Raw genomic sequence first — 20,242 nt, forward strand, 5'->3', positions numbered from 1 at the left:
TTTTTTTTTTTGTAACAGATACAAAACCAAAAACCAGAACAAACAGGTCTTGGGGTCAAGGGTTTAAAGATCGCATTGTTTGGACTAACAACACAATTAAACGTGTTATTTTGCAAACATTCTTCACCCAGTATTTTCTCTTTTCTTTTAATAGATGCAGTGTATTTTTTATAGTGTGGGGCTGTGGGTCGTTCAGTTTCGACTTAAACTGAATATATCACTGTTGACATCCGTGCGCGTTCCCGTGTGCCTGATGCACGCTCCCGTACCGCTCATCTGACGGTCTAAAACTGTCATAACTTCTGTGAACAGCTTTCAGATTTTATCGACCAAACACGGACGTTTTCCACTGACAACCAAAAGGTAGTGTTATTACGTCCTTTAACTATCTTCTCTCTCTTGGTGTCAATTTGTGTATTTATTTATGTATTTTTATCTTTAAAGTTCAATAAGGAAGTTGCTTTTTCCCAGACGTCCGTTCACTGTTATGACACATGCCTGCATCTAAACTTAGATTTTTACTGTCTTAGGTGACTCTACACATGCTAAAATATGAACAAAAATGTATATTCAGTTTAGTGTCATATGCCAATAGTTTAACTTTTTAATACTGATAGTAGAATATGTTGTAGTGTATGAAAATAATAGATGTTAACGTGTTCATTCCTAATATGTCTCCCTTAAATTGGAATTAATTAGGCATATTTACATATAAAAATCTATTGTGTACACTGGGCTTGACTACCTTTAAGCATATGCAGTTATGACCCTATTTCCTTCATATTTTCTGTTGTCTTAATTCAAATAAAACCTAAAAGTGTGTTTTTGATGGGGAAATGGAGCTTCATGTTGTAAGTAACTTCCTCTTTTGGGCCTGCAGCTGAAGGGGTTTCACATTAGATTTTGTTTATTTTTAACATAAATGTACAGATGATGTGATATGATATAAACATATGTGAATTAAATCCTGTACTGAATGTTGCAGCTCATTGTGTTTTATTTCACAAGATGTGGAAGTCAGTCGTGGGTCACAATGTGAGCATGAAGGTGGCTTCAGATGGGGATGACTGGGAGACGGATCCTGACTTTGAGGTGCTGTCAGATTAATTTCATAACCTGTGGGTGATATATGCTTGGTGTATCAACTCCGCAGTTGATTGTTACCTATTTTGTGGTATTTACTGGTTCATTAACAGCTGTTTTGTTTTTCAGAATGACATAACAGAGCAGGAACAGAGGTGGGGAGCCAAGACCATCGAGGGTTCAGGACGTAAAGAGCACATCAGGTAAGATGTTCAGAACCTGCCTCATGATATGACAGATTAACAGTTTATTAAAGGAAGGTGAAGAGAGAGGTAGGTCAGAGGCAGTTCTGCAACAGGAAGAGGAAGTGGAGCAGAGCAGAAGCTCAGGCAGCAAGTCTCTCCTAATATGGTTAATAGAGAATTATGACACTTTGACAGTGAGATTAAAACCACCATGCTGACACCGTGCACAAACTGTACTGCTGCATTTATTTATAAAACAAGATTTCCACTGATTTTCTTTTCATAGCTTCTGTTTTTGCACGTCACATATGACAGCTGTGTGCTGACTATATATATACTATACAAACGCTATTTTCCGTACTCACAGCTGCGTCATTGACACCTATGTTTTTTTGAACAGTGTTTTTTTCAGTTTACAAAATACATTTTAAAAAAGATACTTTATATATTTAGTTATATGCAATCATGTAAAATGAAAAAAACGAAAACATTTATGTATTTGTTTAGCGGCAGGAATTCAGGATTGTTTTTATATGCAAGAAAAGCAAATACCTTACTTGTTTCTAAACACCTTGTATCTCAATGTTGAGCGTGTTTTAAGGAAATAAATTCTTTTTAAGACAAATCACAGTCAAGCCATCTGACATTTTTTTAACCAAGAGCACCTAGATGAAAAACACTAAAATCACTTTTTTTTTGGTTTTGTTTTTATTGGTATTTTAACATTGATCTGCTAAAATCCTCAAATGTCATTGACCCATATGTATCTAATGTTTAGTAAATAAATCTAATTTGATTACATATGGGTTACCTGGTTTGGTTAAAGGTGGTGCAAAAAGTGCATCTATGTTTTGTAATGATAACACTGAAAAAATTAAATAATGACACTGTTATAATAAACTGTACTGACACTTATAAGACCAAAATACTAAATATTTATTTGCTACTTTTCCATTGCTTCTACACTAATGCTTTTGCAATGATTTGAATTGATTTTAGGATGTTTTACAGACTGAACAAATCATACTGAACTGTAATTAGTAGTAGTAGTAGTTTACTTCAGTCTGCTGAGAATATTAATGAAGAAAAACAAAATGAAACTATAGACAAAACAATAATGACTAAAATTTGTAGGCTGGATGTTAACATGTCACATAATGTAAGCTGGAGCTCTTTGAGTTGTAGCTAAGCAAAACAAAATAAAAACAGTCTTCAACTTCAAACAACCTCTGAATACAGTCTGGAAGTAGGTTATTTAGTAAGTTATTTTGTGTTTGCACATTATCTTTGCAGTTTTTAAATCAACCAGATCATGAATTTTAATGCAAGGAAATTTATATTTTATTCATTGGTGTGTAATGATCTTTCTGATAATAATCTTATCAGTTGCTGCCATTGTGGTATCACTGATGAATAACCATATATCACTTCTTTTTCTAATATTAATCTGTTTACTAGGGTGAGAAGTCCACATGTCCATAGTTTTTGTCGTAGATGTCAGTTTTTTTTATCCATGCATGATTCCTAGTGTTGCAGAACTCAGACAAAAGGTTGCTGTGGAGCATGAGCAGCTGAAGCAAAAGGAAGACACTCCCAAAGCGTCCTATGGATATGGAGGGAAGTTTGGAGTGGAGAAGGACAGAATGGACAAGGTTTGTTGTCCAAATATGAACATATGCTCATGTTATTTGCTGCTCCATATTTATTCTTTACACTGTACCCTCTGCATATGTAAAGGTGGCTAAGGGACATGACTATGTGGCCCAAGTTGACCAGCACTCATCCCAGAAAGATGCAGCAAAGGGGTTTGGTGGGAAATTTGGTGTTCAGAAAGACCGTGTGGATAAGGTTAGAATATCTTTAATTCTTTTGTGCATTAAAAAAAATGACTGTTTATAGATCTTACATGTTTCCAATGTATTTGTTACCTGTGCAGTCTGCAGTGGGCTTTGAATATAAGGGAGAGGTTCAGCAACATGCATCACAGAAAGGTAGGTCATCTGTCTATCTTTACATGTACAGTGATCCTGCTTTGAAACCTAAGCGAGTGTCTATGTATGTTTCAGATTATTCTAAGGGGTTTGGAGGAAAGTATGGAGTGGAGAAGGACAAGGTGGACAAAGCTGCTTTGGGCTTCGACTATAAAGGTCAAACAGAGAAGCATCAGTCACAAAAAGGTGAGTTAAAGTGATTCCACCGGTCAATGTCGATGTTTTTTGTGACACAATTGCTCCATCTTGCTATTATTACTCTGGCAGATTATGCCAAAGGATTTGGAGGAAAGTATGGTGTGGAGACAGAGAAAGTAGATAAAGCAGCTCTGGGGTACGACTATAAAGGCGAGACAGAGAAACACCAGTCACAAAAAGGTGAGTTAAGGTTGTAAAAATCATTGTTTGTTTGTTTTGTTTTTGTTTTGTTTTTTTCCCTTCTTCTTTTCTCACTCTGTCAGTGCTGTCTATTTCTGAATGTGCGTTTGTTGTGTCGTATTGATATTAAAAATGAAGCATGGTGTGCCAGTCAGGAGATTTCAAATCTGTAACTGTGATGAAGCCTCAAAATAAAAATATTTGAAAAAGGTTGTAAAAATCCCTCCTGACTCTGTTTTCCTCATGTTTATTTGCCTTTTCCTTAATTGTCATTTATTTTTCACCAGATTACTCCAAGGGATTTGGGGGGAAATATGGAATTGAAAAGGAAAAGGTAGACAAAGCTGCCTTGGGGTATGAGTATAAAGGTGAGACAGAGAAACACCAGTCCCAAAAAGGTAAGAAAACACTTACATCTGTGTATGTTCATTTTATCAGAGGACATAACACTGATCCAGCTCGTCTGTGTTTAGATTATTCATCAGGTTTTGGAGGTCGATATGGGGTACAAACAGACCGCATGGATAAGGTCAGTGTTAGGATTGCATATTTTAATAATGGTTGCCTAGTAATCGATTAGGCTGCAATTTGTCTGGAGACAAACAGCAAAGTCTTAGTTAATGTTTTTGCCCCAAATGTGATGCTGTATGATATAAACTTTATTAGTCAATCACCATTCAACATCTCCCTCTCTTTTGTTGTCTTCTAGAGTGCAGTTGGCTTCTCAGATATGAACTCTCCTACTTCTGCTTATGAGAAGACGCAGCCATTCGAGGCCTGTATGTACATTTTTCCCACAGCTTTACTGTATCATCCAACTACTAATGAGATAAATCCAAAAGGAAAGCTCCAAATAGTTTCTCACATTTCAGTGATCAAAAACTGGAGAGAGCTTTGCAAATGTACTGTATTAATTTTAATTTTTATGTGTGTTATGCAGCAAGCGCAGGTGCTGATAAACTCAAGGCACGCTTTGAGAGCATGGCCAAAGCTTCAGAAGAAGAGGACAGGAAGAAAGCAGAAGAAGAGCGAGCCAGGAGACAAGCCAGAGAAAAGAGAGAGCAAGAGGAGGCCAGACACAGAGAGCAGGTAGCACATTATGAGAAGATGCAGCCATTTGAGGCTTGTATGTACATTTTCCCCGAAGCTTTACTGTATCATCCAACTACTGATGAGATAAATCCAAAAGGAAAGCATGGTAAAAGTAAGAAATAACAGAGGTGGAAATTAAAGTTCAAATACTTTGTTACTGAACAGATTATACCAGTGTACTTAGTTTTCTGATTGCTTTATATATGTACTCCATAAATTTGAACACAGATATATGTATATCAGATATTGTGCTTTGTTTTCAGTGCATTTTAAGGGTATTAATGTTTATTTCATATCATAGAGTTTCTTTCCAACATCAAGACTAATTTCACCCTACATGGTTGGGACCATAAAACATAACAAAGACAACTCCTGGTTGTATATAGCAGTGCATCATAAAAGATGTACAGAAAAAACCCAAAAAACAGACACGTGATGGAGACTTGACTTCAAAGAAAAGGTGTAGTCTCTAACACAATGTCCAAGAAACAGAGAATTAATACAGTCGAGGATGATGTGAGGTTCAGCAGCCCTGCACAGAGACAGATGGAATGTAAAAATTCTTCTACACATCAAGTACACTTCAAAGCTTGTATTTTGTACTTTTACTTGAGTAGAAGTTTTACTTGAGTTGGAAAGTTGTCAGTGCTTCTACTTTTACCAGTTTTCTTTAGATGCATATTTGCACTTAATGCATGACTTAAGAATGGTTGTACTTGTACCACCTCTGTGCATATGAATTTGACTTTTAGTTTTTTTGCAGGAGGAGAGTAGCAGAAAGGAGGAACCTCTTCCACCTCCATCTGTCCCAGATGTAACTCCAGTGTACGACATGCCAGAAGAAAGCCACCTTCATATTCCTGAGATACAAGAAAAACCAGAACCAGAGCCAGAGGTAAGATACTCTGATCTAAACAATGTCCATTTATCCGTGTTAAAAGCAGCATGAGTGTGTAATTCATACATTTGCTGCCTTAGTGACAATTTTAAGTGTGGTGAAAGCAGCATCAAAATAAGCTATAGTATCTAACAGTGAAGACACATGTAGCCACATGCACTACTTTTTTTTGGTCTAATATTCAGTTATATTCTGGCCAACGAGGGGTTATGGATTGCAGATTTTTTCATAAAAATTGGCCATTATTTTGGTCTCTTAATAGATGGGAAAACAAAACACTACAAACATATGCCTCAAATGAGGCTTTTGTTGCCAAATACTTCACAATTATCTTCAACATCCTAAAATCAGACATCTTCTGTGTGATGTGCCCAGGATGAAGCAGAATATGAGGAGCCTCCAGCCCTGCCTCCACGCAGTGAGGATTTCTTAGATATGGATGCCCCACCATTACCAGAGAGGACAGCAGAGGTGGAGGAGGATGGAGAATATGAAGACATTGCTGAGCCTCCGCTTTCTCCTGAGCCATCAGGTCAGTCTCTGAGAAGGACCTAGATTACGTGAAAATGTTCCACACAAAATAACTGAGCATTATTTTCTTTTGCAGCTGCAGACAATGACTATGAAGATCTCTCTGGGGGCTTGAGAGCTAAAGCTATTTATGACTATCAAGGAGGTATGATGCTTCTTAAGGACTTTAATGTTACGACAGTTCACATTTTCTCCAAAAATGTTGGGTAACCTTTTTGGTCTCCTTATCACACAGAGGCTGATGATGAGATCTCCTTCTACCCTGACGATATCATCACCAATGTGGAGATGATTGATGAGGGCTGGTGGAAGGGACAATGTCATGGAAATGTTGGTCTGTTCCCAGCAGCCTATGTTGAGCTGATATAGGGGACATGATCCCTAGATGGTCGTGCACATGCTTCACTTGAATCTCTGATAATGTTTAGGTTGTTTGGGAGAGAATTTCAGCAAATATATCATAAATCAGAATGGCTGATAATCAATTTCATCCTATTTACTGCAATATCTTCCTTTGGGTCTGTGGCAATGACTTTTTTTCCAAGTGTAATATGACTATTGCAATACCTATATTAGAGGAAATGACTTACTCTTTACACACAACTGAAATGACCTAGTTTGAGTCAATGAAATATTCTATAGGAAAACATGTCATTTGAGGGCTATAATTTTTTATTGTACTGTCATTTACATTGTGAAATAAAACATCTAAAGAAATATACCAAAATATATTCAACAGAGCAAGACTGTAAATTAATGTTTTGATGAATGTGGAAAGTTCCAACCTTTTCTCACTTTCACTGCTAAGCAACACACATTTTTGCACAGGTCTCACTCTCTTTCAACATATCCTGAATCCACAGCGGAGTTGTTGCTCCATAAGAGCAAACATTTTCCTGCAGTGAATTAATGAACAGAAGCAGGTTCTTTTGTATAACCATATTGTAATCCGCTGACCAGAATGAGAGTCAACAGCAGAGTTGACTTTATCATGTAAAAATAAAGAACACTTGAAATGATCCAAGGGTTCAGCATCAAAAGTCTTGAAGGCAAAGTAAAGGTCTTAGTTCTTATGGTAGTTTCTCCTGTTTCACCAGGCAATGCCCTTCTTCTTTTTGCCTGATGCACCTTTCTTAGCCGTCCGTTTGCCTTTCATTTTCTTGGCCTGTCGTTGGCTCATCCATGCAGGGTACTGTCCATGTTCATTCAACAGAGTTTTCTTGTTGCGTTTGCTGTCCATTTCCATTCTTCCATCTAGGGGCAAAAGGTAAAACAATAAGCATGCGTGCAATATTTTCTGTGATGTGATGCCCCTAAACCAGGGGTGTCAAATCCTGGTCCTCGAGGGCCGGTATCCTGCATGTTTTAGATGTATCCCTCTTCCAACACACCTGATTCAAATGATAGCCCTATAATCAAGATCTGCAGAAGCCTGATAATGACCGTCAGATGGACTGGAAGAGGGAAACATCTAAAACACGCAGGATACCGGCCCTTGAGGACCAGGATTGGACACCCCTGCACTAAACAATAATTATCAAAACAGCATTCAAATATTACAGTACCAATGGTTCTTATTTTTACTTCTCTGCCATTAGTTCTTCTCAAATTCCCTTATATACTACACACAACGCCACTTTCCAGTACCTATGTATGAATTATAACTTGCAGATTCACAGCTCTTAACACAAATCTAATAAAGATAAATTATGGCAGACAGATATGAAGAGCAAAAATAATGTGACTACATCCATTAAACATGGACAGTGCTTTAAGACCACGTTGTCAACTCCTCACTTACCATCTCCCTGTTCCTCTTCCATTTCAACATCGGACTGTTTCTTGATCTTGTCGGCTGGCACCACAGTGGCAATCTCCTGCATGTCTGTCATGACAGCCTCTCCTTTATTATCCTTACTTAAAGCTTGTTTGAGTCGGGCCAATTCTTTGGGAGCATTTTTCTTTCTCTTCTCTGCCCGCATCTTCCTTCTCCATTTGCTTCTTAGACTTTTTGCCATTTCAAGAATGTACTAGAAATACAAATACACAAATGAATATTAACATAACACTTGTACAGTTGTTTTATAGAGTCCAGCGTTTGTGTAATTGACAAATACTGACAAACATGATTGAAAGGCCTAATGTTTGCTACAAATGTAGTTTTAGAAAACTTTTGGAAAGGCTTTAAGTAGCTCCCCGGCACTGTATTTTTCATTGCCAAAAAACAACAGACTGTTACAGAGGCAATCTTATAACTGTATTGAATTTCCCAAATTAGCTAGGTTAAAGTACGAGTGCGGCTGGTAAACACTTTGCTAGCTTGTTAGCTAACCAAGAGGCAATGTGGGACACTGCACATGAAACTAAACACTAAACGAAGGTAAATTTACGAAATAACCTATAACAGAATTTGTCTTATCCCATTAAATCGTAAACAATTAATGTGACTTACAGAATGTTATACTAGATGCTGAAATTTCTCCGTGGGCCGACAGGAACATATGCGACTCCGATACACGTGTTTACAAGTCTGGGGGAAAAAAATGATGTTGAAGAAACTGTAACCTGATTGGTTGGCGTACGTAGTTTAAACAATGTGAATGTTGATTGGCTACAGTTCTAAATCCCGGAAGTCTGTGTTTGTGCACCGTAAACAAGATGGAGATGTACAACTCAAGCCTCGAAACGTGGTTATTTGACTTGTAATACAACCATTCCACACTAAACTCGTAGCATTCTAATTAGTTTTCTCTTCTACTCTTACTTTTATATTTCGTTATTTTTAAAGTCATGAGCAACACGTCAAATAGTTTCACCACACTCTGCAGCCCTCCACCTCCTTCAAGTTTAACTCCGATGGTCAGCATGTTGGACACAGCTGCAGAACAACTCATGGTTCACAGAGATTTTCAGACAGCTTTTGACACCTGCGACAGAGCCCTTCAGAGTCTCTACAATGTGGAGGAAGAGGACAACAGGTGAAAGACTGAACCTCACATTTTGTTGAATCACCTTGAATAACTCTTAGTTCAGGTCCCTGATGTTGTGTCTTCATAGGTGTGCAGAGTTAAAGGCTGGATTCTGCATCTTGGGGATTCAAGCACTGGCTGAGATGAATCACTGGCATGATGTCCTTTCTTGGGTCCTTCAGCAATACGAGCACCATGAGAAAATACCAGCTAAAATAATGCAGATGTGGTGAGTAGCACCAGGCGTACACATCCACAAATAGCAGGACATCAAATCAAATGAGCTTTATTTGTCACATACATAATCATACACTGTACAATGTGCAGTGAAATGTATTGTGTAGCACTTCTCCGGATACTTGCACACAACCAGACAACAAAAGGACAACAGCATAAAGAAAACAAATAGAAAGTACACGATAAACTAAGAAATATATGAATGTAATATGAATATAAATATAATATGCTGTATAATGTAAAGGCTAAGCATTCGCAGAAATGGAAACTATCGATTTAAATGGAACAAAATACTGCATTGATTTTTTTGCTTGTTAATCTCTTTTAAACACAGATATTCTGTTTTTGTTGGTTTGCAGATAGATGTCTTAAAGCTCTCTAAAATTAAAACTCTTATTCAAGCTATACATAGATACATGCCTGTATTACATGTCACATAACTAAAACAGTCTTTAAAAGACAAATGTTAAAAGAAAGCTCACATTACATAATAATACATGCTGCCTCCATCTTCATATGTTTAGAATATCAAAAACAATACATTGCATCTATGTCTTTCAAAGGTAAGTAAATAAGTAAGTAAATTTTATTTATAGAGCACTTTTCACAGACAGAGTCACAAAGTGCTTTATCAAGTCAAATCAGAATCAAATCAAGTTTACAGAGACCCAACAGAGTCCTCCAGGAGCAAACACTTGTGATTGGTGACAGTGGCGAGGAAAAACTTCCCTTTAACGGGCAGAAACCTCGAGCAGACCCAGACTCCTGAAGGATGGCCGTCTGCCTTGACCAGTTGGGGTTAAAGAGAGAGAGTAAAGGAGGAGAAAAGGGAGAGTGATAGAGATATAGAGAGACTGGGGGACACATGGAGTACTTTATGATGAATACATAAAGTGTAATCAGTTTGTGGTGGCCCTGGGTCAGGTGGGAAACTAAAAAGCCTTTTTGAACAGGAGGGTTTTGAGGTGTTTTTTTAAAGCTCTCTACAGAGTCCATGGACCGTAGGTGTAGAGGCAGGTCATTCCATAGACATGGTGCCACAGCTTTAAAAGACCTGTCACCGCGTGTGCTAAAACAGGTGCATGGAACCATCAGCAGGTGTTGTTCTGAAGACCTCAAGCTACGAGTCAAGCTGTAGGGCTGGATCAGGGAAGCAATGTATGCAGGGGCCTGGCCATGTAGAGCGTGGAAAGTTAGCACCAGAATTTTGAAATGAAAACAATATAAAACAGGGAGCCATTTTAGTGAGAGTCTAAAATCTTTCTTTCTTTTAGTCATTCTATTTTAAGCCTTTTCTTTAAGTGATAAAATGAAAATAATAATCTCCATAACTCAGATAATAGCCTCAGACAGCAACTAAATATAACAACAATTAGACCAACTGACAATTTGGCAAATAAACTACACAACAAAAATCAACACAGACAGGTAAAAACAAAGATCATCCTCCAAATCATAAAATAGCTGCTATGTTGGTGCACATATGGACTTTTTTTTTTTTTTAATTGTTTAGATGCTGAAGTTACAGTGTTCTTAAAATACTAATAATTTGAGCACAGTCTTCTGAGCAAAAACAATCTATTTGTGTGTCTACAACATAGATGGTTTGACATTATCCAGCCAATTCTGTAAAACTGATACTTAAAGGGGTCATATTTTGCTAAACCCACTTTTATTAGTCTTTAGTACATTTATTTGTCTATTTGGGGACCTTAATAGTTTGTAAAGTTTGAATTTGAACCCTCCAGGTGCTGCAAAGCTATCTTTATATTCATTTTGGCAAAAATCGAGTGGATTTCTACAACCCATTTTAATTACATCTTAATTTGTTGCATCTATAACTAGTTATATTATGACGTTTGCACATATAAGGAACAATGTCACTCCTTTAATACCTTTACCTTTTTTTTTGGACCACAAGGACATTTGATGAAACTTCCTCATTTCCTATGTTTTTATGGCTCTGTACTTGGTGTTTGCTAAAAAGAAATAAAACTATTTTCTAATATTGGTCTGTCTTATTTTGGCAGCATACTTCTTTATTCTAAGGTGGAAGAGCCAGCAGGGATTCAGGAGGCAGCCAGAGTGTGGTTACATTGCCTGTCCAACAGCAGAGTAGCAGGATTTGGTACGGTCGCAGAGCTGTACCTGCTGCATGTACTTTTACCTCTTGGACAAATAGAGGAAGCACGAGAGATGATTGTTGGTGAAGTTGGAAGTTGTGCGTTTACTGAAGAACAGAGGCAGATGGCGCTGGATGTTGTTGAAGAGAAAGAGCATTGCAGTCACGAGCCCCCTCTGAATCCAACAAGCAACCAAAGCTCTGAGATCCCTTCACCTTTAGCCTCACCTCAAGGTTTTTATGTCAGCCATAATGATATTCAAGTAAATACAAATGATGAATCCAAATAGTTCAAGTCTCTGCCTTGTTTCTGTTATACAGGTGCTGTATTCCACAAACTGGAAGCCATGCTCAGATTTTTCTACAGAAAACTGGTGGTTACTGGCTCTGGATCATTCCTACTGCATAAAGTCTGTCTCATTGCTGTTCTTCTTTATATGCTGTTAATTCGAATAGATCCAGGTTGGACAAAACATGCATGGTATTGTTAAGTCATAATTAGACTTGTTTAAATGTTAAACATTACAACTAAATGTATTTCTTTTTTCTGTTTGTTTTACTTGCAGCTCTTCCTTCTTCATTCCTGTGGATTTCCAAACTTCATCAGCTGCTCAAACAGATGTGGAGAGCCATGTTTGCACCGTACTATCAGGCTCTCAATCACAACAAAGGACTGTAAAACAAACAAACAAACAAACAAACAAAAACGGAACATCACAGCATGTTCCAATTTCTTGTGGTTTTCGTTTTTTTAAATGTTTTAATTCATTCTTTGCTTTACATTTTGTTATTGCTTCAACGTATCAATGTGTAATTCTATTAGGTTCTCAGCAAAATAAGTGCAGATACAGTGCATATGAAAATATGTTTAATCCTTTGGTTGCTTACATAAATTGACTCATGGTCAATATAATTTAACAAGAATTTCCCAAAACCACTTTAATGTCAATGTTAAAACTTTTTTTTTTTTTTTTTTTTTTTTACAAAGTAATGTCAAATAATTAAAACATATAATCTAAAATAAGTGACTGCATAAATATTCACCCTGTGGATGTCAGTTTTTAGTACATGCACCTTTGACCACAATCACAGCCATTAAGACTGTGTGGATGGGTCTCAGTCAGAAAGCTCATCATACCTTTGGTTAAAATTGTAGAGATTTCTTCAACAGTGGCTTCCTCTTTGCTAATCTTCCATAAAGCTTTAACTGGTGAAGAGCCATAATGAACACTTCCATCTAAGCTGTTGAAGATTCTGTCTCCTTCAGATTAGTCACTGGTGTTTTTGTGGCCACCCCACTAGTCTCCTTCTGACACAATCGTTCACTTTATGAGGATGGGATGTTCAAGGCAGATTTACATGTCATATTCCTTGCATTTCTTAATGATGGATTTAACTGAACTCCAGGGAGTGTTTAGCAAAGTTTTTTTTTTAATCCATCCCTTGACTTGTACTTTTCAGGTTCTTTTTTTTTGCTACTTTGAGTGTTCTTATGTCTTGCTGGAATAATTGTACCCAAATTAACAGATTTCTGGACCTTCCAGACACTGGTGTCTTTGTACTACATTCACTTGAGGCACATCTCCACGTCAAAAGTTGAGAGACAACGAGCACCGGCTATCTGGTCCTCTCTTTAATTAGGTCATTCACATTCAAGGAGGTGAATATTAATATATTCACTTATTTTACAGTACATAGTTAGTTGACATTATATAAAGATTTTTGTACATTTTTGTGGGGAAAAGAGGGGAAAACATACAAGGGGGTGTATATTTTTTGTATCCATCGTGGAGACAGTGGAAACATGACCCACAGATAAAATTAAGTGGTTTCATCACCGTTTAAGTCCTTTATCTTTGCAGTGTACATGAGCAGATTGTATATGTATATTGCTCATATTGAAGCAACACCTAATGAATAAATAAACAACTTTGTTTCAGTGTGTCGCTGAGCTCTCTCTTGTGAATAGTTGCACATAACAAATAACTAATCATACAACACAGATTTATGATTAAACAGTTAACCAATCCAGTGAATGATCCAGGATTATCAAATCCAGTGTTACCAGAGTTGGTTGGTGTAAATTTGATGTCAGAACACAATTCAATATATCACATTTACACAACAGTCACTTATAATGAATACAATAAAATAAGAGCTTTAGTATTTATGTTTTCTGTCTTGTGAGTGATTCAACAAGATAGGATGATACCCACAAATATACAGTAAACCTGTATGTTTAACCTAGTTTTAGATTATGGTCTATACCACAGGTGTCAAACATCCGGCCCGCCAAAGGGTCCAGTCCGGCCCTTGGGATGAATTTGTGAAATGCAAAAATTACACTAAAATATTAACAATCCTTTTAGTTCAGGTTCCACATTCAGACCAATTCAATCTCAAGTGGGTCAGACCAGTAAAATACTATCATAATAACATATAAATAATGACAACTCCAAATTTTTCTCTTTGTAAATGTACATATTTTCATGTATTTACACTAAAACAACGTATTATTTCGCAAAAAATGTGAATAACCTGAACAAATACGAACAATTTGAAATGTCTAAAGAGAAGTGTACAATTTTAACAATATTCCACCTGTTACTAAGTGCTTTGTGTGTTTGTAGATCCACTGTGATCTGTAAGTTATAATGTACATGTGTAAATGATGAACTGTGGCAGAATATTGTTAAAATTACACTTATACTTACTTACATTACACTTCAGTTTCTTCATGTTATTCACATTGTTTGAAAGGACAGTATGTAGGTGTAAACCTTTTCATAATGTAAATTTACTTTTTTCGCTCTTAAACATAGAGAATAGTTTGGAGTTGACATTATTTATATATTATTATGTTATTATTTTACTGGTTCGGCCCACTGCAGATCAAATTTAGCTGAATGTGGACCTGAACTAAAATGAGTTTGACACCCCTGGTCTATACTATCACACTGTCATTTACTGAAGTGTGGTTGTTGTGATTTATTAATAATAATACTATAAACTGTAGTAGAAAAACACAACAACTTTAAAGAAACCCCTTAAAACTGCAGAACGTGACAAATGCAGTGGTTATAAATGTGTGTCATCAGTCTGTGCTTCAGTTCAGGATCACTTTTATATTTATATTTCTCTACGGTGGCTCATAAGTTTCTATTCCGACAAAAGTTTGAAAACGAAACTGAACTGGAAGTGTCGTAATTGTGTGGAGAACTTCACTCTAACAAACCCTCCTGGTCGTCTTCCTCTCAGCGGTAAAGACGGTAGAATCGGGGCTGATGTTAAGAATCAACAGCTGGTTTTCGTCGAGTATGAGGGGCCTGTCCTGCCGTGAGTGGTGTTGTGCCGAATTCTGCTCCCTGCCGTAAACTGCATCCCCAGCCGCGGGTGATGTAGTTTTCGGCAGTATCTGTTTTTATGATATATTTTGTGTGTTGTGTATTTAAAATGTAACTTTTGAAAGTTTTATGTACCTTACAGTTTGCACATTCTTTAATATTAAACAGATAAAAAAACATAACTGCAATATCTTACAATATTATTAATTAGGTTACTAAGGCCTAATTGCTATACAGCTATGATGGTGTTAGGTTGAATAATTCACAATTAATTTCATACATTACCGTTAGAAAGGAGTAAAATTAATGAGCCAGAGTGAACAGGGAGCATTTCTCAGCAAATTGTGACAGGATGAATTTGGTGCACATTGTCCTCTTCATGGCTGTCTTGGGAAGGGGGGAGCAGTTTTCAGCACAACAGGTAGAACACATTCTGATAGAGAGGCTGACCACAGGGTACAACCATCTGTATGTGGAATTCTGCAGGATGGGATACAATTATGAAATCTATCACCAGTTTCACTGTTTGTTTACATTATTTAACACTGTCTGTTGAAGGAAGGGAGTTAAAAGAAATCTAAATTCAAGACTGACTATATATTTTTTGGTTGATGTTTCATTTTCTTGATCTGAAATTCTTTGGGTCCCCTCCCAGGTCCAGATGTTCTTCAGACCCACTGTTATGGCTGAGTTATAGTTTCTGTGTTAACAGTACAGTGTAGTTTGTGGTTCCATTCATTTCAACGACTCTTATATATTATTATAGTCAAATACCATTATTTTTGTCTTTACAACCAATAAATCCTTCATGTATGTAGCAGTGGCAGTGACAGTGACACTGAAAGCAAACATTTTTTGCTTACATTAGGTGGATGGTTGAGTTTTAGTTCCTTCAGGATAAACAAACTGCTGCCTGTGCACTGAAGTGGGCACCTGATGGTCGGTAGGAGGACCATGTGTTTGGTTTAAAGATCAGAGATAGAATTATTTGACCTTTTCTGATGATTTTTTTTTACAGGGATGCGAGGCCTCACTAATTATCATCTGTCCTGTTGTGTGAACACTTTACTGCAGACTTTCTCTGCTACTTGGGAACTAGCAGACCTATTAGATAAGTAAGTATATGGAGCTTCTGATGTGTGAATACCACAGAATTTATGGTTGGAAAAAGTTCAGATTAATGAAAATGTATGAATTGCACAAGGTGGGAAGCAGCTGGTGTGAGAGCAGATGGTCGTAATGTCCCTCTGCAGCTAAAGCGAGTCCTTGGAGCCATGCAGAGCAATCACCATCTGCCATCACCTCATCATGACTTCCTACACTGTCTGGACAGAAACAATGTTCGACGTAAGGGCCGCATGTCCACCATAAATGTCACATGTTGGGTATCATTCACCAAACAACACCTCTTGACCATTTGCAGTTCACACTCAACATGATGCTGATGAGGTCTTCCTGTTCATTCTGAACTGTATCCAGCAGCAGATGGATGACAAGTCTCTGGTTAGTGTCTAATCATTTGAATTGTCTATTTTTAACAGTGAATGGATCATTGACAGTATATTAACTTGCATATGATTTCCTGCTAAGGCTTTTCAGATCTGCAGTTTGTACAAGATTTCAGTGGAGACCCATCTACAGTGTTTAGAATGCTCCTCTGTCCAAACTGAGACCAGCTACCTGCTCAACATGCCTCTGCATATCAAGGACTCCCACAATTCTCTGGTGCAGTCTCTGTTTTATCAGTTTTTTGTTATACAGTTACTGGAATCTCTGTACCTGAATTTAAAATTGCATTTGTTGTTTCAGGAAGGATGCATGAAATCCTTCTTTGAGCATCATGAGCTCAAAGGCAGAAATTGTTGCTTTTGTGCACAATGTGGGAGGAAGACTCCATCTAAACAGGTGAGACTTGGTTTCAGTGCTTATATTCAATAAAAACCAATATAGTTGACATTTTTTCTTCTCTTGAAGGGTGTCAAGCTGCTCTCTCTGCCTCCTGTCTTGTGTATGCACCTGAAGCGGTTTAGAAATAGTCATGGATTCACACAGAAACTTAACTGTCAGGTGACATTTCCAGAAACCCTTGACCTTTCAGAGACGGTTAAAGAAGCTTTCTCCACAAATTTTGTCCAGGTACAAATTTTTTGTTGATCATCTATATATACCATATATATTTGTTTTCTAAAAACTACTGATTTTTTCTTATAGAATGGCTGCACTTACACCCTGTATGCAGTTGTAGTGCATTCAGGTACTGCGATGATGGGACACTATACCGCCTTTGTCCGTCCCAGAGGAACCCAGTGCTGGTACCATGCTGATGACAGCCATGTAGTGGAGGTACGACCACTGACAATATCCTCTAACTTTCATATGCTTCATCTTTGGTTCTGGAGTTATTGGACTAACTAATGAAGACTCTTCATAATTAACCACAAGGAATAGATCCCTTTTCCATTATGCTATATTACATAGACACTGCAATTCACATAAAACTGTTCACGTTGTAAAATTTGTTTATTATAATAAGTAAAATTCTGTTTCACGCAAATATATTATTTGCTTCTACACATAGGTTTCCTGGAAAGAAGTGCAGACAGTGTATGGAGGACGAGGTTTGGGGTAAATTGACATTAATTATTAACAGTAACACATTAATTACGTGTGGATTTCTCTCCATGTTTTGTGTTCTGAAAACAATGCACGAGGATAATGGAGTGCCAAAGAGCACATGAAGTACTACTGATTTGGATTTTTCTATGACTAGCAAAGTTTATTTTGATTGAAAACATAAAGTTTAAGAATACAACAGTTTTTAGACAATAGGTGCTTTAACAGCTGTGCATAGTTTGAGTGAGATCTTTGGTGAAACTCCCAAAAACCTGTGCTGAGGTATATCTATTTATGTTTATTTGTTGTGACATTGAAAATTTTACTTTTCCGCATCAGATTTGATAAATAATGTATTACCTTGAACAACAGTGGAACACAGCAGCCATGCCTTCAGCAATTAGCAGAGCCAATAACATAGCACTCCCATTTTACCCTGCTTACGCTGGCCACTGCTTGCTTTTAGAGTAAAATTATGTTTTTATTGATAACATGTAAACGCCTTAAAAGCTTGGACCCTGCTGACATTGTAGAGGTTTTTTCTCCTGATTTATTGAGATCTTAAGACAATGCCTTATTGTACTCAGTAAAAGTGACTGTCTTTTTGCCATTAGGGCTTTTAAACTTCTGAACACAACTTGTCTTGTTTGACAACAGCTGATCTTACACTGCAATTTTCCTTGTTCCATTATTCATTTACTGTCACAACTTTAAGAAACACACTGCAAATTATTTGGTTCTTATCAACATAAAAAACACTTTAGATTTAGAAATGCTAGATAATTTATCTTGTTTTAATTAATCTTGAGTTAATTTCTTATTTGAAGTGTTCCTGCATCTGTAGACATGCTTATTTCTAGATTTAACAATCTTAATTCAAGAAATCTTGTCAAGAGAAATTATCTTGCTGCATGGACAGATATTTCACTTTTTTTGAGTACCTTTTTCCTCAGATTAGGTGTTTTTTATCTTGTATTTAGACACCCCTTTTTTGCAGTGCATCCACTCCTGTGTGTAAGACTTAGAGGTTGTTTAGGAGGACCTAAGAGCAGAAGTGGAATATGCTTTAATACTATACATTTTGATTTATGTATAATGACTTTATCCATGCTTTACCTGAGAGTAAGCTGCATTTATCAGAGGCATTCCACCATGTTTCAGTGGCTTAGCGTAGACGTCTTCTCCTTTTTCCGGCTTTATAGTCGATGGCATCCAGCATTAAGTTGCATGACTGCTACTATGTTTGTAAAGTTCATAATACCTTCACAAAAAATCCCAGAATGGATAAAAACAGACCCTGGGTGCATTTTTGTGGCCACTGTTGTGGAGGGTCTGTAACTTTACTGCTAGATGTCATCAGATATCAAATAATTAATCTCAGTCTTAATACACTCACTGCTATTATATTCACAGACAGACGGCATACATGTTAATGTACAGAAGAGACGAGCAACCAGAGGGAGAACAAGCATCCTCCAGCTGAGTGGATGAATAAGGATACATTCATCTGGGGAACGGTGGCTGAGTCAGGATCAACATGGAGATCACATCACAGGAATATTTAGGAACATATACAGCAAATTGATTGAAATTATTTATTTGTTACTTCAGCCAAGGAACGGTGTAGGTTATGTTTTCATCGGGGTTTGTCTGTTTGTTTGTTTGTTTATTTGTCTGTCAGCAAGATAACTCAAAAAGTAATGGATGGATTTGGATGAAATTTTCAGGAAATGTTGATACTGGCACAAGGAACAAATGATAAAATATTGGTGGTGATCGGGGGGGGCAGATTTTGATGAAATTCTTAGGAAATGTTGATCATGGCACAAGGAACAAATGATTACATTTTGGTAGTGATTGGGGGTGTGGGGGTGATTTGTCTTGGTGGAGGTCTGCGCTCTCCGAGTGCTTTTCTAGTTCTTTTTGTTTTTAATGTAAAATGGACTTATTATGTATTTACCATTGCCGTCTGGAAAACTCAGAGATCACACACCAGCATTTAGTATTCCCATCAATTTGTTTTCTGCCAGAGACCAGTAGGTGGTGTTGAAGACTCAAAACACAGATTAGGTTTTCACTCTAAGACCACACACACACTGGACGCTCTGAATGATACTGGGGGCTGGTTTAAAGAGAATGCTTAGCTTTGATATTCACTGTTTGGGGGGAAATACCTGCAATAGGACTCAGTGTTCATTTTCCTGACACTGAGTCACTCACAAAGAACAGTGCAAACACTTTTTTTTCTAATAGACCATCAAAAACAGGAAAAAGTATCCTTAATCATGTGATGCTAAGTGTGTGGATTGTTTTGTCACAAAGCCCAGGCATTTACTTATATTTTTCTCCTTTTATTAGTGTATTAACATCACTTCAGAATGTATAAAGACCTGATGTTTCAAAGTGCCTGTGCAATATATATTTGTTTTGAGGTTTTAATAGAGAAATGATTGTACAATTTAAAAGCAAGTGAAACGTTGCAGTTGGAGAATGATTGCTTGTTGCAGGCTGTCAGCAGAGCCTCTGAAGTTCCCAATGGCTTCAGACGGAGTTGGAGGACCGTGTGAAATGTTGCCTATGTGCTGCAGAGGTCTGACAGAATGGAACATGTCTGCACAGTGCCACAGGCAGCAGGCCTCATGCTTAGTCATCTCACTGCCATGCAACACAGGCACAGCGTTTGGTATAGGAGCTATCTTCCATCCACGCTCACAGCACAGAACCAGAGTTAGATGGGTACGTTACGTCTAGTTTTGAGTCACTGTCACACATAGGGTTAGGTGTTTACCACTAATTAAC

At 37.3% G+C, this 20,242-nt stretch overlaps 4 protein-coding genes across 11 annotated transcripts; 3 read left to right on the forward strand and 1 right to left on the reverse strand.

The window, feature by feature from the left end:
* Positions 1-218: 218 nt before the first annotated feature.
* Positions 219-6,896, forward strand: hcls1 (hematopoietic cell-specific Lyn substrate 1). 6 transcript variants are annotated; one of them, XM_030150028.1, is made up of 16 exons: positions 220-363; positions 1,009-1,092; positions 1,213-1,286; positions 2,797-2,920; positions 3,006-3,116; positions 3,205-3,259; positions 3,335-3,445; positions 3,527-3,637; positions 3,925-4,035; positions 4,111-4,166; positions 4,347-4,416; positions 4,578-4,726; positions 5,493-5,624; positions 6,003-6,159; positions 6,235-6,303; positions 6,394-6,896. In XM_030150028.1, the coding sequence occupies exons 2-16, from the start codon at positions 1,009-1,011 to the stop codon at positions 6,525-6,527; spliced, it is 1,548 nt and encodes a 515-aa protein (XP_030005888.1). In that variant the 5' UTR covers positions 220-363; the 3' UTR covers positions 6,528-6,896. The 6 variants fall into 6 exon arrangements, with proteins under 6 accessions (XP_030005885.1, XP_030005887.1, XP_030005886.1 ...); XM_030150025.1 differs by having other exon boundaries at positions 219-363; positions 3,205-3,445; XM_030150027.1 differs by having other exon boundaries at positions 219-363; positions 3,205-3,445; positions 5,496-5,624.
* llph (LLP homolog, long-term synaptic facilitation factor) lies at positions 6,813-8,702 on the reverse strand. Of its 2 annotated transcripts, none has more exons than XM_030150032.1 (3): positions 8,611-8,702; positions 7,960-8,188; positions 6,813-7,412 (listed from the first exon to the last, which is right to left on the reverse strand). In XM_030150032.1, exons 2-3 carry the CDS (start codon positions 8,174-8,176, stop codon positions 7,249-7,251), a joined length of 381 nt encoding a protein of 126 aa, XP_030005892.1. In that variant the 5' UTR covers positions 8,177-8,188; positions 8,611-8,702; the 3' UTR covers positions 6,813-7,248. The 2 variants fall into 2 exon arrangements, with proteins under 2 accessions (XP_030005892.1, XP_030005893.1); XM_030150033.1 differs by having other exon boundaries at positions 7,960-8,194; positions 8,611-8,698.
* Positions 8,703-8,770: 68 nt separating this feature from the next.
* pex26 (peroxisomal biogenesis factor 26) lies at positions 8,771-13,432 on the forward strand. The gene is made up of 5 exons (XM_030150031.1): positions 8,771-9,136; positions 9,216-9,356; positions 11,395-11,720; positions 11,808-11,948; positions 12,053-13,432. Exons 1-5 carry the CDS (start codon positions 8,949-8,951, stop codon positions 12,163-12,165), a joined length of 909 nt encoding a protein of 302 aa, XP_030005891.1. The 5' UTR covers positions 8,771-8,948; the 3' UTR covers positions 12,166-13,432.
* A 1,057-nt stretch (positions 13,433-14,489) lies between these two features.
* usp18 (ubiquitin specific peptidase 18) lies at positions 14,490-18,943 on the forward strand. 2 transcript variants are annotated; one of them, XM_030148284.1, is made up of 10 exons: positions 14,490-14,822; positions 15,849-15,945; positions 16,035-16,177; positions 16,254-16,333; positions 16,421-16,555; positions 16,640-16,735; positions 16,805-16,966; positions 17,042-17,173; positions 17,409-17,455; positions 18,857-18,943. In XM_030148284.1, the coding sequence occupies exons 1-10, from the start codon at positions 14,771-14,773 to the stop codon at positions 18,924-18,926; spliced, it is 1,014 nt and encodes a 337-aa protein (XP_030004144.1). In that variant the 5' UTR covers positions 14,490-14,770; the 3' UTR covers positions 18,927-18,943. The 2 variants fall into 2 exon arrangements, with proteins under 2 accessions (XP_030004144.1, XP_030004145.1); XM_030148285.1 differs by having other exon boundaries at positions 16,084-16,177.
* Positions 18,944-20,242: the final 1,299 nt, after the last annotated feature.

Source organism: Sphaeramia orbicularis, chromosome 12, assembly GCF_902148855.1.
Source record: "Sphaeramia orbicularis chromosome 12, fSphaOr1.1, whole genome shotgun sequence".
Lineage (NCBI taxonomy): Eukaryota > Metazoa > Chordata > Actinopteri > Kurtiformes > Apogonidae > Sphaeramia > Sphaeramia orbicularis.

Bases quoted from the DNA above. Each gene is read 5' to 3' on its own strand.
- hcls1 (XM_030150025.1), top strand. From the start codon at position 1,009: ATGTGGAAGTCAGTCGTGGGTCACAATGTGAGCATGAAGGTGGCTTCA. The intron at 3,117-3,204 runs GTTAGAATATCT...TTACCTGTGCAG, and splicing joins AGAAAGACCGTGTGGATAAG to TCTGCAGTGGGCTTTGAATA. The intron at 3,638-3,924 runs GTGAGTTAAGGT...ATTTTTCACCAG, and splicing joins GAAACACCAGTCACAAAAAG to ATTACTCCAAGGGATTTGGG.
- llph (XM_030150032.1), bottom strand. From the start codon at position 8,176: ATGGCAAAAAGTCTAAGAAGCAAATGGAGAAGGAAGATGCGGGCAGAG. The intron at 7,413-7,959 runs GTAAGTGAGGAG...TTTTGCCCCTAG, and splicing joins GGAAGAGGAACAGGGAGATG to ATGGAAGAATGGAAATGGAC.
- pex26 (XM_030150031.1), top strand. From the start codon at position 8,949: ATGAGCAACACGTCAAATAGTTTCACCACACTCTGCAGCCCTCCACCT. The intron at 9,137-9,215 runs GTGAAAGACTGA...GTGTCTTCATAG, and splicing joins GTGGAGGAAGAGGACAACAG to GTGTGCAGAGTTAAAGGCTG. The intron at 9,357-11,394 runs GTGAGTAGCACC...TTATTTTGGCAG, and splicing joins GCTAAAATAATGCAGATGTG to CATACTTCTTTATTCTAAGG.
- usp18 (XM_030148284.1), top strand. From the start codon at position 14,771: ATGTTAAGAATCAACAGCTGGTTTTCGTCGAGTATGAGGGGCCTGTCC. The intron at 15,946-16,034 runs GTAAGTATATGG...GAATTGCACAAG, and splicing joins CTAGCAGACCTATTAGATAA to GTGGGAAGCAGCTGGTGTGA. The intron at 16,967-17,041 runs GTACAAATTTTT...TTTTTCTTATAG, and splicing joins TCTCCACAAATTTTGTCCAG to AATGGCTGCACTTACACCCT.